This window comes from Rhizophagus irregularis, chromosome 3 (assembly GCF_026210795.1).
Source record: "Rhizophagus irregularis chromosome 3, complete sequence".
In the NCBI taxonomy this organism is placed as follows: domain Eukaryota; kingdom Fungi; phylum Glomeromycota; class Glomeromycetes; order Glomerales; family Glomeraceae; genus Rhizophagus; species Rhizophagus irregularis.
This window is the reverse complement of record NC_089431.1, coordinates 4,007,741-4,023,613: the sequence shown is the minus strand read 5'-3', so window position 1 is coordinate 4,023,613 and position 15,873 is coordinate 4,007,741. Positions and strand designations below refer to the sequence as shown.

The following is a 15,873-nucleotide window of genomic DNA, read 5'->3' as shown; positions in this document are numbered from 1 at the left end:
AATGCTGAAATAATATGAAATTGTTTTAAATAAAAGTATTTAATGAAATTGGAATTATGTAAATTTCGTGGTCTTGGATAATTTTGGCCAAATTTGTAATTCTGGCCGAAATTAACATCACGTGACACCGGAAAAATAGTTTAGCCACCGGGCAAAAAATTTTTTATCGGCTGGCATGAAAATTTAATGTTACACAATTTGTAATTCTGGCCGGCGTTATGAATTCTGGCCAGAATTATTGCCGATCATTTGTAAATCCAATCCGGTTTCCGGTTTCTATCCGGATTATCTGATCCGGATTCAAAATCCGGGTCAATCCGGATATAATCCGGATTTTTTTTTTGTGTAATCCGGATGACGGTTTTCATCCGGGTCGAAGCACTAGTTAGGACCACTAAACCAGTTTTAGTATTTCGAAACAAACGAAACAAACAGTGAATCATTTTGTCGATCTGTATTACACTTATGTTGTGCATGCATAAATTGAAAAAAATCCTTTTCACCGCAACATTTAGCTCTTATTTATCTACTGAGCTATGGATTATATATGTAAAGAATGTGAAAAAGAAAATGAATATGGATGGTGTAAAGCATGTAATGGAAAAAATTTTCAGCAAAATTTTAAAAATTGGACTAGTGGTAATAACGATATTGACAAATTTATTCAAGACACTCAATTATCGGCAACTAATTATCAGAAAGTTTTAGAGTGGATACCTTACAATAAATTATATGATATTGAATATATTGCAAAAGGCGGTTTTGGAAAAGTGTATAGAGCAAAATGGTTTGATGGATATATTAAAAGTTGGGATAATATAAATAAAAATTGGGAACGAAGTTTGTCCAATAAGTATGTAGCACTGAAAAGTTTAAATAATTCAGAAAATGTTACATCAGAATTTATCAATGAGGTATTACCTAATTTCTTAATTTAATGAAATTTTTAAATTGCGATTTTTACTTATGGATTTATAAAATGTATATCTAGATAACAATGCATTTTAAGACTAGAAAATACAAAACGATTTCTGTTATTAGAGTTTATGGAATTACACAAGACCCAGAAACAAAAAATTACATGATGGTTTTGCGATATGCGGAGAATGGAAGTTTAAGAGCTTATTTGGATAAAAATTATCATGAATTATCTTGGAATACTAAGCTAGAATATTTATGGAATATTACACTCGGTCTTCAAAGTATTCATGAAAAAGAACTAATTCATCGAGATTTACATATTGGTAATATACTTAGTTTTGGATCTCAAGTTACGGTAACTGATATGGGATTATGCAAACCTGCAGATTATAATGCATCGGAAAACCCAAAAATCAGTATATATGGTGTTTTACCTTATATTGCTCCTGAAGTTTTAAGAGGACAAAATTATAATAAAGCTGCTGATATTTATAGTTTTGGTATAATTATGTATGAGGTAATTTCTGGACTACCTCCATACCATGATGTAAGCCATGACAAAAATTTAGCAATAAAAATTTGTCAAGGACTTAGACCAAGATTTAGTAATATTAAAGTGCCCCAATTGATTGTGAATTTAGTCAAAAGATGCTTGGATGCAAATCCAATAAATCGACCGGAAGCAGTAGAAATTGAAAATATTTTATATAAATGGTGTTATGGAGATAAAGAAGAATTACAAAAACAAATTATAGAAGCAGAAAAAATCAATAATAGTCTACCAACTAGTAGCATGCCTTTGACAAGTTCATCATACGAAACACATTCCGAAGCTATTTATACAAGTAGATTACTTAGTTTTAATAATCTTCCGGAACCAAAAAATTCTGATGATTATTACAATGAACAAAATGATAACATAATTAGTGAAAAATTTTCAGGTAAATAATGTAATAATTTTGTAAATATGTAAATTATAAAAAATATTAATATATTTTATTAAATAGAATCTTTACAAATTGATATTTCTCGATTGAAAATTAATGAAATTTAATAAAGATGGCAAATTTAAACATACGTATATTAATTAAACCCTGATTTTTATTCTCTATTTTTAGGTTAAAATAGTAAATCTAACGGTTAAAAAATATATTTTGAGAGGTGATTTTCGATCAGACTATTTAGTTTGAAAGTAATATTTTGCGTGTTATTGTTATTGTGAGCAAATTTCATCGACTTTTTTTTCGTTTTAACAATTTTTTACAAATTACTATCTATTTATTATTATATTAAATTTTTTATTAAATAAAATTTCGATCATATATAATCATGTTATTAATTTAAAATGATTTAATATCAAGTAACGATATATAAAAATATTTACAATAATTCTTGATAATTTACTGATTTGGGTTTATTTAGAATAAATGACTGTTATTTTCAAACTATAAAATAATCTAAATTATAATGAATCATATACAACTTTTTTATTAATTTATAGAGAATGACAACGGATTATATCAGATATGCGATTACAGGGTCTTTTCCACTTGTAAATTTGAACATAATATTTTATATTTGTTTGAGACTTTAGAGTTACAATAATTATTGATATTGAATTCAATTACAATTTTATAAAAAGGAATAGCAAATAGGTTAAAGATAATTGCAATGTAATAAAACTTAAAAAAGATACTTTAATGTACATATGAAATCTATTGGATCAAAGATTTTATAAGGTAATATTATAATAGATGAAAATACATTTGGACGATATCAAAGTAGCCTGTGACCTGGATGGGCAGATACTACTGTACAGGATTTTACCTTTTTTATAGTAACTTTAATTGCTAATCAATTTTATTTGAAATTTTTATTTTTGTCTTTTAAACTCTGTCGCATGAAAAAACTGGAACTCACTGTTATGTCTAAGATTTCATGTATTTTATATCTCAAGAATTTATAATTATTAGCTCAATACAATTTAAAAGGTATATAAACAAATATTTTGGTAATTTTAAAATTAAACGTCATATTTAATTCGATAGTTTACTCTTATTTTAAATATTTACGATATAAAATAATCCGTCGACGTAATGTTGGAAAAAATTTTATTTTTTTATAAAAAATAAGGAAATTTTATTAATTAAGTACAAACTTTTCATAAATAATCTGACGGCATATCATTCAGTAGGTAATTACCGATTGTACGGTGCTACATCCTGCAATAATATTATTTCCCAGTATCGAGTTTAAGTTACAAATTTTACAAATACTCGCTGCTAATTTTGGACAAAATTTATATTTGAAAAAAGCACATATAATTTATTGAAATTAACAACATTTAATGAAAAATGTAACTTAAGTGTCAACATTTTTTAACCAAGGAAAACAAAGTTATATTTTGATTATACAATTTGATTTTTGAAAAGAAAAAACAGTTTTAGAAAAATATATCAAGATTCAAAAATTATTTATTTGGATAAGAAAAAAATTTTAATAATGTGAAAAGATCAGTTATATTTGCAAGAACCAATATACAGGAGGCATGCAAAAATTCCAATGAATAAAAATGTAGTTAGAATAGAAAGATAATTGCCACTTCAGTTTATAATATAAAAAATTAAAGAAAAAAAAAAGTTATGACATATATAAATGTTTAGATTTATTTATTTTAAAATGTCTCTTTATTCTTGATAATCCTAATAATAATAAATATAGTATTTGTTCTATCTATATATTTTATATAATTTATATGTACTTATATATCATGTATATGCATATGATTCTAAAATTCTAAAAATAATAATATTAATAGTTTTTTAATTCTTGAAAATTAAGTTATCTGCAAAACTATAAAAGTTTATCATAACGTTTATAACCTTTAAAATGTTGTCTCTAATAATAACGCCAAAAGGTCCAAGTGGTGTGGAAGTCATAAACGTGACATTTCTAGATTTTAATACATCAGCAGATGTTCGTTTTAACATTTCTTTTTCATATTCTTCAATAAAAGAAATATTATCATCACTATATTTAAGTAATGCTTGAGAAAGTTTGTCAGCATCTTGAATAGCATTATTTGCTCCTAATCCTAATATAGGACTCATAGAATGAGCAGCATCTCCTAATAATACAACTCGACTACTTGACCATGATTTGATAGACATTGGATCAATATCTCGCATCATTCTTCGTTGTATAGGATTATAAGTTTTAAATGGAAACTTTATTGGATCATTTGGAATTGTTTTAGGTGCCAAGTCCCATAATTCTAACAATAAATTAGTTAAAGTACAATCTGGTCTTAATGTTCGAATTAATCGTTTAACATGTTCGATGACTGATGAAGGATCATTATCATCAACTTTAACTTTTTCAGATTCAACATTATCCAATTCGGAGGGATAAGAATAAACTAATGTTGCTCTATAATGAGGTTCATTTTTTTCATCATTTTGTTCTTGTTTGATTGGTATTAAGCGTGTCATCATAAATGTTGAATCTCCTTTTGTTCCAAGAGTTTTACGGGCCAAAACATTTCCATGAATTTTATTTGCCTTATCCATAAGATGCTTAGGTATAGAAATATCTGCACCAACATGAGTTATTCCATAATTAACAATTTGTAATTCGGGTAATTTTTGTTTTCGTACTAATAAAAGAAAAAAAAAATGTTAGTAGATATTTTTATGTAATGTCCATAATTTTTTCAATTAAATGACAAACTTACTTGGAGAATTAATCCATCTGCACAAACTAAAATATTACAAAATTCTTGTGTACCATCTTCAAAAAATACCCAAATACCTTCTTGAGTTTCCACATATTTAATACATTTTTTATTCCATTTTACTGGTACACCTTCTAATAAAACATCTCGAAGTCTATCACGATAAGTGATCATTGATGATAGACCACGAGATATTTTTGCAAGTTCGTAAACATTTTTAAATGGTTTAGTTGGAGGAGCAAGTAGAACATTTCCTACCTGATCAGTGATAATTATTCCATGAGTTTCTACATCAGGAACTAGATTTGGCATTGCTTTTGGAAGGTTTGCAGCGATTGAGGATGGAATACAATTTAAAAGAGATTGAGCTCCATAATTGGATAATCCTATATGATATCCTTGCCATCAATCTAACACGTGAAGGTACGAATTAGTTAACGTTATTAACGTTAAAAAATTAGAAATTTAAAAAAATTATTATGATGTTTAAAAATTGTTTGAATAATTTTCTAATATATTTTAATGTTATCTTAAATTTGTTCTGAAAAAATCAAGAAACATTTTTCTAATGGATTTATTTATAAGAAAAAAAAATCATAGCCAAGAAAACAAACGAAACGTAAACTTTATGACTGAGTTAGATGGTGTTTTCGTAATTCGAGTAATTCGAATGGTCGATCAAGCATAATTTAACCATTGCCGATATTTATCCGATATTCTTCACGAACGGAATTCCGGGATACTTTAGGTACAAGGATGTAACGATTGCAACGTTCATTCATTCAACGTGTAACATAATTATTTTTCTAGAAATATTTTGAGTGCATTTAACTAAACATATTCGTTGAATTTTACCGAAAACTTTTATAATTTCGTCGGAAATTACTTACCGAAAAATTTTACCAAGAATTATTTGTTTTTTTACAAGAAATGTTATGTAACTTAATGTGATAATCATATGACAAACCGAAAATTTCTTGTACTTTATCATTGTAAATAATATGAACTTTATTATTATTTAATTTATTAATGTTCTTTACAATAAATAAATATTAGACATTTCTTCATACCGTTACTAGTTTTTATTCGTTATTAATTATATCTATATATAATTTTATTTATACTATATTTACAATTTCATGACCACAATAATATAAATTTACTAAACTGGTTAGAAAAAAATTTAAATCAAGGACTCTTAAACTTAAATTGACCAATCATTAATAATTTAAAGATATAGCGATATAATCATTAATGACAATATTAATAAACAACGAGACGTTATAACTAAAACTAATCGTAATGAAATTTTTCGGAAAACATCGAAATTTAAAAAGTTGTTTCATCTCATGTAAATATTTCGCTAATAATAATTTATTAAATTAACAATAAATATACAATATAAAGTTTTGAAATAATTAACCGTAACTATTATATTGAAGTTGTAGCCTTCTCTTTTGTATTATATTAATAAGATGGTCAATAAATGAATGAAATATGATTGAAGGAGACGAACTTTACATGTGAATAATACTTTGATTTAAATTTTTAAGAGAATTATACAATGGGATTTTAAAGAAAATTTTGAGGAATAAATTATTATATATAAAATTCTTCTTTTTGGTACTGATAGTAATATATTATTATTAGTCATAGTAAATAAAAATACCTTAAATTATTTGGGTGCGGACAAACATACCTTGCATGAAGAGATTGAAGAGAGTCCAACCGTAAATGTCCTCAGCTAAAGCTTCGGACAAATTATAATTGGTAGATTTAATTATTACTCAAAAAAATTTAAAATTTAAAGAATTTTATTATAGTTCAATGAGAGATGTATTTCCTTTTCTAATGACGAAACTTTCAAATACTTTAAATAAATTAAATATTCGTCGATATAATAGTATTCCATTATCATCTATCATAAAATTTTCAAATTTACAAGAACTTGAATTATCTTTGTATTATAAGAATAAATTTATAAAATTTTTCAATATTACAAATTTTAAAAGTTAGGTGTATTTCCAAAATGAGAAATTAATAAATTTCTTGAAACAAAGGAAAGAATTTATAACGAATTGGAAATATTTAAAATATTTCTTAATAATTGACTGTCAATATTTAGAAAGTATTAATAATTAAGCGAACTAATATTGTATCGTCTAATTTGTGCACGATCAAAATTACATAAATTATATCCAGATGAATTGGAGTACATTCTTACAATTTTGACAAATCGTGTACCAAAAAGCCACTCTCTTTGGTAACTTATAATGCAAAGGATGAAAATATAATGAAAATAATTAGTTTAAGGGTTATGAAGGAATTTAAAATTGTCAAATTATGATATAATATCAAATTATGATATAAACTAATTAACTAATCAACTATCGAAAATCCTGAAATAATCCTAAAAAAATAGTACTATAAAGAATTGACATGTGAAAATTTTAAATTTGATTTATAATAACAAATAAGCTGATGTTTATAAATTATTTAATGTATTGAGGGTATTAGTGCGGTAAGGTAAACAGTGACAACTCTAACTATTGCTATTATGGCTACTTCAGAGTACGTGTATTAAAGAAAATTGTATAATGTTTTTATACATAAATAGTGCATATAATATCTGAAGAATATTTATGACTAGACATACTTTCTCATCATTTATAATTTTATTTCGACTTACAGTTTACTTCCATACTGTAACTTAATACAATTTTAATCTAAATGATTTTTAGTTGAACTAGGAAAGAATCATTGAGATTAGAAGTTAATCACTAGTACTCAAAAGAATTCCGGAATTACTAACTATACTAACTACCTCGTAATCCGCAGTGCCGATCATTTTATAATGTTGCCACGATTTGTTCATGTAACATTGTAACAATGTAACATTCATTTGGGTTACACAAAATAAATAATTTATATAAGGATTTCGGAGTCGATAACCGACACCGACTCAGCCCTTTTGTTTCAAAATTCATATTTTTAAAAGAATTTTAAAGCTTTATAACATATTTTATTATGTCATTAGGTAAAAATAAATTAATTAATAATGCAATTAATAGAGCATATGCATTATTAGATTACAATGATCATAATGATATGCACAAACGACATGAATTTCAAAAACAAACACTTCTTGATGATGAATCACTTACAGAAAATGAAAAATCTGAAGCAATAAGAATAATAACTAAACTTTATGATGAAGAAAAGATTGTTTATAATGAAGGAACAAAAAGAATTTGTAAAAATTGTAACCAAAAATGTTTAGCTACAACATATTGTGAACTTTGTGTTCGAAATTATTTAAAAGCAAAATTTTCAAATTGGACATCTGGAAATGATATGATCAATAATTTAATACAAGAATGTCAAATGAAAACACTTGCACCACATCTAATACCAGAATGGATTCCATATAATAATTTTAAAAATATTAAATACCTAGCAAAAGGTGGATTTTCAGAAATTTATACAGGAAATTGGATTAATGGACATTTTATTGAATGGGATTCTAAAGAACAACAATTAAAAAGATATGGAGAACAAATAGTAGTACTTAAAAAATTAGAAAATGTTGAAAATGCAAGTCAAAATTGGTTTGAAGAGGTTTGAATTTAAAATATTTTAAATTTCATTAATAATATTTTAAATTTTAATTATATTTTTACTTATAGGCCAGATCACATTTAAAAATAAGCAATATATGGAATGAAATTGTTCAATGTTATGGATTAACACAAGATCCATCAAATGGAAATTATATGCTTGTAATGAATAAACTGGATACAGATTTAAGAAAGTATTTACAACAAAATCATAATCAACTTACATGGAAAGAAAGAATTCAAATTATTACTGATATAACACATTCACTTGGAAGAATTCATTTTGAAAATGCAATTCATAGAGATTTGCATTCTGGAAATATATTATTTATGAAGGATAACTTTGAAATAAGTGATCTTGGATTTTGTGGGCCTGCAGATAAACCATTAAAAAGTATATATGGAAATCTTCCTTATATAGCACCCGAGGTTATTATTGGAAAAGAACAGACTTTTAAATCTGATATTTATAGTATTGCAATACTTATGTGGGAAATTTCATCTGGACAACCACCATTTAATAATTATGAACATGATTATGATCTTGCAATGAATATTGTTAATGGCATAAGACCAAAAATTTTACCAGGAACTCCTTTAGAATATAAAAATTTAATGAAACAATGTTGGGATGCTGATCCATCAAAAAGACCTGACATTTTTACACTTGCGAATAAAATGAGAGAAATTAATTTATTTTATCAAAGTAAATCAAATGAATCATTAACTCGACCAGAAGAAAATAATAATTTTAAAATGGAAAATTATACAAGCAGTAGTAAACTATTTACAAGTAAACTTCATCAATTTGATAATCTTCCTAAACCAAAAAATGCAACAGAAGGTATTATATTAATCATTATTAATTGTTTAAAAAGACTATTAATTAATTATATTAAATTAATAATATATTATTTTTTTAATTTAAATAATAATAGAAGAACAAGCAGGTATAAATTAAGCAATTTCTTATATAATTGTAATCCATAAAAATTAATGATAATATTTATTTTTTTTTTAGAATTTCATAGTAACAAATCATATAATTTTCATATTCCTAATAATAGTAAGTGAAGTTACATTTGAATATTATATAACGAAGCATTATTTATTGATTTATTTGGCTTTTTTTAGTTAATGATCTTAATAAATCAAGTAGTAAGAAAATTAGTACTTCAGAAATAAATAGCATATTTAAAGGTAATTGTATTACATTTTATTTTAACATAAATCAAATGAATGAATAACTTATATTTAAGGTTTTTTAGTTAGCAGCAAAATGTTATCCAATATAATTAAAAGAAACTCAAAAAATGGCAAGTAAAATAATTTATACTATGTTGGAATTTTATTATAATTTTATTAATATTAGACATGATTTAATTTATTTAGGTATTCAAAATGATTTTAAGATTGAAACAATGCAACAGCAAATAAAGAAACTTCATATCAATGATGATGGTATGGTAAAACAATTATTTAAATTCTTAAAATTATTCTACAGTATTTTTTGATTTTTAATTTTAATTTATATCTGCTGATAGACGAAGATAAAGTTCATAACAATCCTAACCTTCATTCAGATGAACAAGACGAATTGGAACTTCCTGACAGTAAGAATTATTTTAAAATGTTTAAAGTTTACCATAAATTACTAAATTTAATGTAATATTTTTTTTTTCTTTTAGATATTTAGATACGGATGATTTATAGTATAAATTAGATAACATTATTACACCTGATTTTTTTTTCTTATAGTAAATTATTTAAACACTATGACTTGATGAGATTTTCTTCAAGATTTCTTAGTTTGTAATTTGAATAATTTATTTTTTTTATTTTTATTTTTTTATTTCTCATTACATTATTATATTAATAACGTAAACTGAACGCGTTTTTATTAAATAAATTTTAAAGTATATTTTTAAATTTAAACTAGCTGTCACCCGTTGCTTCGCACCGGGACCAATGAGTTTTTTTAAATAGAAAGATTTAGTATTATAATGTAATACTAAGTAAATTAAAGAAGTTTTTTGTTTATAATTAGGAATTTAATATGGTAATAATTACCGACTAACGTGGCTTTTGTAATCCGGTAGGGTGATATTACCTAGGGGATAGATAAATACGGAAACAACCACAAAGATAAGGTATAATTGCTGACGTAACAAAAAATATGTATTAAATTATATTTATAATATTAGAATGATATAAATAATAAATAATTTTTAGAATAATGTAGCGGATTAATTAGGAATTGTAATTTTTTAGAAGTGTTTTTGAAAAAACTTTAATATTATGAAAATACTACAAATATTTTATTAATTAATTAATTATTTCTTATTATTTTATATTACGTCAATTTTAAACTTATAATCAACTTAGGAAAAAAGAAATCTGTTTATTCCATTTATTATTATTCTTTTGATACTAATTTTATTCAATAAATTATTAATTTAACTAAACTTTTTGAATTAAAATTATTATTCAAAAATCTGGTGATTATTTAGAGAATTTCGGATATGGATTTGGTTATAATAATCTATTATTAAATCAACAATTTCTTTAATCAATTAATTATAAAATATTGTAAAAATATCAATTTTTTTGATTTTTATGAAAATCAAACTATTTATCCAGCGTTCAATTTAATTGAAAATCTTAATCATCTTTCTACATGTTATTATTGAAAAAATTGAAAGAAAAAAAAAAGGATAAAGAAAGAAATCGGTTAAATCTAAATGGTAAAAGAATGAGAAAAAACAAATTTTTCGGTTTGAAAAAAAAACTAAACCGAAAGAAGAAAGGAGAAAAAATTTTTTTTCAGTTTGAAAAAAAATGAATTAATAATCAAAAAAAAAAAAATTCCGATTAAGGATTATATTAGTTGATTGGAATGTACACGGATAAATAGATATAATTTTTTTTTTAAATAATTACTTTATAATAAAATATTCGCCACTCCGTCTCTTGTTAAATTTATAAATAATCTTTTTTTTTTCTTATTTTTTTAAGGGTTTAATGAATAAAAATAAGTACAATGCGACCAAATGCGTGATAAATGTTTATATCGTAATATATAATGTTTATATGAACTTTTTTTTTAATACAAAAAAAAAATGGAAAGAAATTAAAAAAAATATCTGCAACTAGAAAATAAAAATAAATAAATAAAATGTAAATAAAAACAAATGAAAAAATAATAAATTAGTTTGGTTATGATTATCATGTACTTCCTTCACTACTACTATTACTACTATTACTACTTCCAACACTACTATTTTCACTTGATTGTTCTTTTTTTTCTGACCATTTTTTTAATACTTTTTCCAACATTTTTAAACTAACAGGTTTGGTTAAAAATCCATCAACTTCACTTTCAAAAGCTAGATCTTTATCTTCTTCACTAGCTAATCCAGTTAAAGAATGAGAACGTTTAGTAATAGTATTGATAGTATTATTTTCAATAATAGGAAAACTTGGTGATGAAGGTATTGGTGATGGGATGGTAAAAAGGTGATGTTTTGAATTTTGTTGTTGATTTAGGTATTTTATCGATATTTTAGGTTTTAATAATAAACTTGTGATTGAAAATGAATTGTTTTGAGAATTGATCGATACTCTTCTTTGTAAAATTCTATTCTTTTGAGTAAATGGCTTTAAATGATTATTTGATTCTTAAGCTGGTAATGAAGGAGTCTCAGTTTTGTTAAATCATGATGAAGGAGGAAATTCAAAATTTATAATTGTAGGTGATGCAGCTGGATATTTAGTGAGTGTTGTATTTGTTGTGGTTATTGCTGTCGATGGTAATGAAAATTTCGGATTGTTGAATTCTTCTTCAATTTTAAGTATTTCTGCTGTTGCTACATTACCATTCATTACAGGCAATTGTATGTCTACAAATAAAAAAAAATTATTTAATATATATATATATATATTTTAATTAAATACACGTATACATAGATTTACTAAAAAAAGTATAAAAATTTACTTGCACATTAATACGATATCAAATCCTTTTCGATTAGGATATTCTCCATAATCATCTAATGCTTTTTTAAATTTTTCAACTCTAATAGCTCCATTTTCAGCTTCATCTAACCTAATCCCACGTTTTTTCAAAAATGTAACTAAAATCATTCTATTAACTGCATTATCTTCAACCACTAAAACTTTAGGTCCTAAATTACAACTCAATGAATTCGCTGATTTGGATTTTTTCAATTCATTTAAAGATGGAGGGTTAATATTTAGTGATTCTGACATACTGTATTTGGTAACGAAGTTGACATTGCGGTAGGCGTGCATAAGGTGAAGTGGAAGGGATAAGTAAAAAAGTTGATTTCGGAATAGGTAAAAATTTTGGTTCTTTATTTTCAGATGGTAAATGAAGATTTGGAAGTGTGGTGGAACGGTTAAAACAGGGTCGTAAGGGTAGTGCAACGGAAAGTAATGATGAATCACAATCAGATTTATTTGAAGGATCGTTAATTGTTAGATGATTTTTCTGAAGAATTATAACTAATATAAAGTTTTGAATTATCATCTTCTGAAATTGGTGGTGTCATAATTAATTTTGGAAAATATGAATTTTCCTCTTCTAATAATTTTTCATCATCTTGTTGACTTGAAAGTACAGAAACAATAGCTTTCTCTAATTTACGAGGTCCACATAGACGTGTAAGGATAACAACTTTTCTTCTTTTTCTTTGTGTAAGTTGAGTATCTTCAATTTCTTTCTGTAATTTTTCCACAAAATCTGCTATTTTACCATGTTTTGCTAAAGTAGTAGTAAATACTATAGGAGCTTGTTTAGTATCAACTTTAGAAATGATTTTTTTAAGTTGATCAATATTATCAACAATAAATATAATATCACAATCTAAATTACTATCAGTAACCTTTTCTTTATATTCACAAATAAGTTCTTTAACTCTAAGTCATCCTTTAAAATATCTTTCAAAAACTTCTTTTAATTTACCATCAACACATTTAACTACAATTCTTTTTTGTTTGACTTTTTAAAGAATAATTTTTCGTTATTTTTCTTCAAATCTTTAATTAAATTATCATTTTCATTATTAAACGAATCTAAAGAATTACTAAAATCTCCTAAATCATCATTTTTATTATCTGTTTTAATTTCATTAAATTTTGTATTCACTTTCAACATCTAATTTACCTCACATTTTTTCTACTAATAATTTTTACGATAGATAATCCTAATCCTGTACCAACTTGTAAAGAATTTTCTTGAGAAAATAGTTGAAACATATTTGTTGATAAAAATGATGGTGATATACTACATCCTTATCAGTTATTGTTATTAACGCGTGAATATTATTTGATGATGATGTATCCGTTGTTGTTGTATCTTGTACTCCAGCATGTTTCTTATATTGATCACTTAATAATGAATACGATAATGATGCTAATGAAATTAAGACATATCCTTTCTTCGTAAATTTCATGGAATTCCTATTTAAAAATATATATATATATATGAATAACTTTAAATTAAGACCGTTCCAATTTAACTATTTGCTTAGCGTCTCATTTTTTTTTCAAAAAAAAAAAAATTGGGAGATGATGTTACGCTCGCGCAAACAAGTGAAAAGGGAATAACTGATAAGTTAAAAGGGAATAAGTTAAAAGGGATAGACATTAAACAAACAACCAAGTTGGAACGGGATTGTCAATCTGTTATATCTGTTATTGTTACACTTACTTCGATATGTGCGCTCTAATAATCTAATTTTCGTGTAATTCGGGTAAAATCCAGAATTATACTTCGGCACAAACTTATCCTCATATTATTATAAGGTAAATAATAACTGATAAACTAAGGTTTTGACACAAATTTAAATAAAAATTAATAAATTTACCCGATAATCTAAATAATCAAATTATAAATTAGTTTAACAAGATTTTTTTTTCTTTTTTAAAAAGTAATGTTATATTTTTATAACTTACATTCATTAATAATTGTTTTAATGCATTATCTTCAATTTCTTGGATCAACATCATAAGTAAAACATAATCAGCTTGTTGATGATGAGATTGATTAGGATGTAATAAATCATATACACGTTTTTTCCTTGCTTGTGTTATATGATAGCAGTATTATTATTATTCTCCATTAATAAATTTTCTTCGTCATTGTTTTTATTCATAGAATTGGCTATTTTATTATTTTCATTATATATACCATCTGTTGACCTACGAAACAAGCTTCATCAGATACTTCCTCTAATAATTTAACGTTCCTTCTGTTCTTCTTCTTTTTATTATTTTTATTCACTATTTTATTATCATTTTCTTTTCATTTAATTTCTTTTGGCTAACTGGATCTTTGAAGAGGATTTCTTAGTTCATGAGATATTGAAGAAATGAATGCACCTTTTGCTCTATCAGCAATGATAACTCTTCTTTTTAATACTTCATTAACAATATTTACACCAAAATTACTCAAATAATCACGTTCTTCATCTTCAAATTGTCTTTGTGGATCTTTGTCATAGCGATTAAGAAATAAAAAGCATTCTGTGTATCATCATAAATCGGTACAACAATACCGGAATGTACATCATCAGGAAAGAGGGTCGATAATGGGTAAAGAATTTTGATAAATACACCCTTGTGAATGAGCTTGCATTAATAAGTAAAATAAGAAGTAATCATAGAAGCTTTTAAAACTTCAGGAGATAATTCAATTTCACCAGCAGAAGCTAGAGATCTTAAATAACTTGATGGTACATCGGGAGGATGAGCGTTTAAAATGAAATTATTTGAATCACGAGAAGTTATAGATAAAGGACGAGAGCCATCTCTAATAAATAAACTGAATCTACATTTAAAGTGTCTCTCATTAATTTAACAGCCCTATTAAAATATTGTTTCATAATAGGATCACCAATAGTAGATTTTACTATCTTATTTTCATCATTATTACTAGAATTATTAGCCAATTGAATTTCCAAACAAATTTACTAAAATCAACTATACTCTCTTGTATCTTATTTCTTACACGTAAATGTGAAGTATCGGTCCATAATTCTAATTCTCTCGTGAAAACTTTAGCAATTTCCTTTAAACTTTAACGACCATTTTTGAAAAACTATCCCTAGATTCACACATATAGTACTAATATTATGACCATCATCGGTTCGTAAAGGGGTATTAGTATAAAATCTTATAAAGGAGGCCAGTAACTAAAGGATTATTACGAAATCTCCAATCCTCAGTAGCAATAAATTTCTACAAATAGTTCATCATTTTCTTATAATACTACAAAAACTTATCCTACTAATAGTTTCACTACATCTCATACCATCTTCAGCTTTAAATCATTGATGAGTAGTATTGAGAAGTGATATCATTGATATTGATGTCTTCAAATGATGTTAATTTTACTCGTATTGTAGCATTATCAAAAGAACATTTAATGTATTAAGTATTTAAAATCTCCATAACGCTCTTCTACGTTCAACTTCATTAGGAGGTATGGGAGGGGGAAGGTAATGATTATCATCATCATCTTCTTCTCAGCAATTATTTTCGTAATTGCCGTCTACTTAATTTTCTTAGATAAACATTTAT

The 15,873-nt window shown here is 25.1% G+C and overlaps 3 protein-coding genes across 3 annotated transcripts; all 3 read right to left on the bottom strand.

Annotated features, from left to right (window-relative positions):
* Positions 1-3,743: 3,743 nt before the first annotated feature.
* On the bottom strand, positions 3,744-4,966 carry OCT59_020990 (uncharacterized protein; the record flags this gene model as incomplete). Its single annotated transcript, XM_025323075.2, has 2 exons — positions 3,744-4,576; positions 4,651-4,966. 2 exons carry the CDS (start codon positions 4,964-4,966, stop codon positions 3,744-3,746), a joined length of 1,149 nt encoding a protein of 382 aa, XP_025164566.2.
* A 6,530-nt stretch (positions 4,967-11,496) lies between these two features.
* OCT59_020989 (uncharacterized protein) lies at positions 11,497-12,540 on the bottom strand (the record flags this gene model as incomplete). Its single annotated transcript, XM_066149544.1, has 3 exons — positions 11,497-11,851; positions 12,147-12,170; positions 12,266-12,540. The coding sequence occupies 3 exons, from the start codon at positions 12,538-12,540 to the stop codon at positions 11,497-11,499; spliced, it is 654 nt and encodes a 217-aa protein (XP_065990438.1).
* Positions 12,541-12,761: 221 nt separating this feature from the next.
* On the bottom strand, positions 12,762-13,548 carry OCT59_020988 (uncharacterized protein; the record flags this gene model as incomplete). The annotated part of the gene is made up of 2 exons (XM_066149543.1): positions 12,762-13,209; positions 13,457-13,548. The coding sequence occupies 2 exons, from the start codon at positions 13,546-13,548 to the stop codon at positions 12,762-12,764; spliced, it is 540 nt and encodes a 179-aa protein (XP_065990437.1).
* Between the last annotated feature and the right edge of the window lie 2,325 nt (positions 13,549-15,873).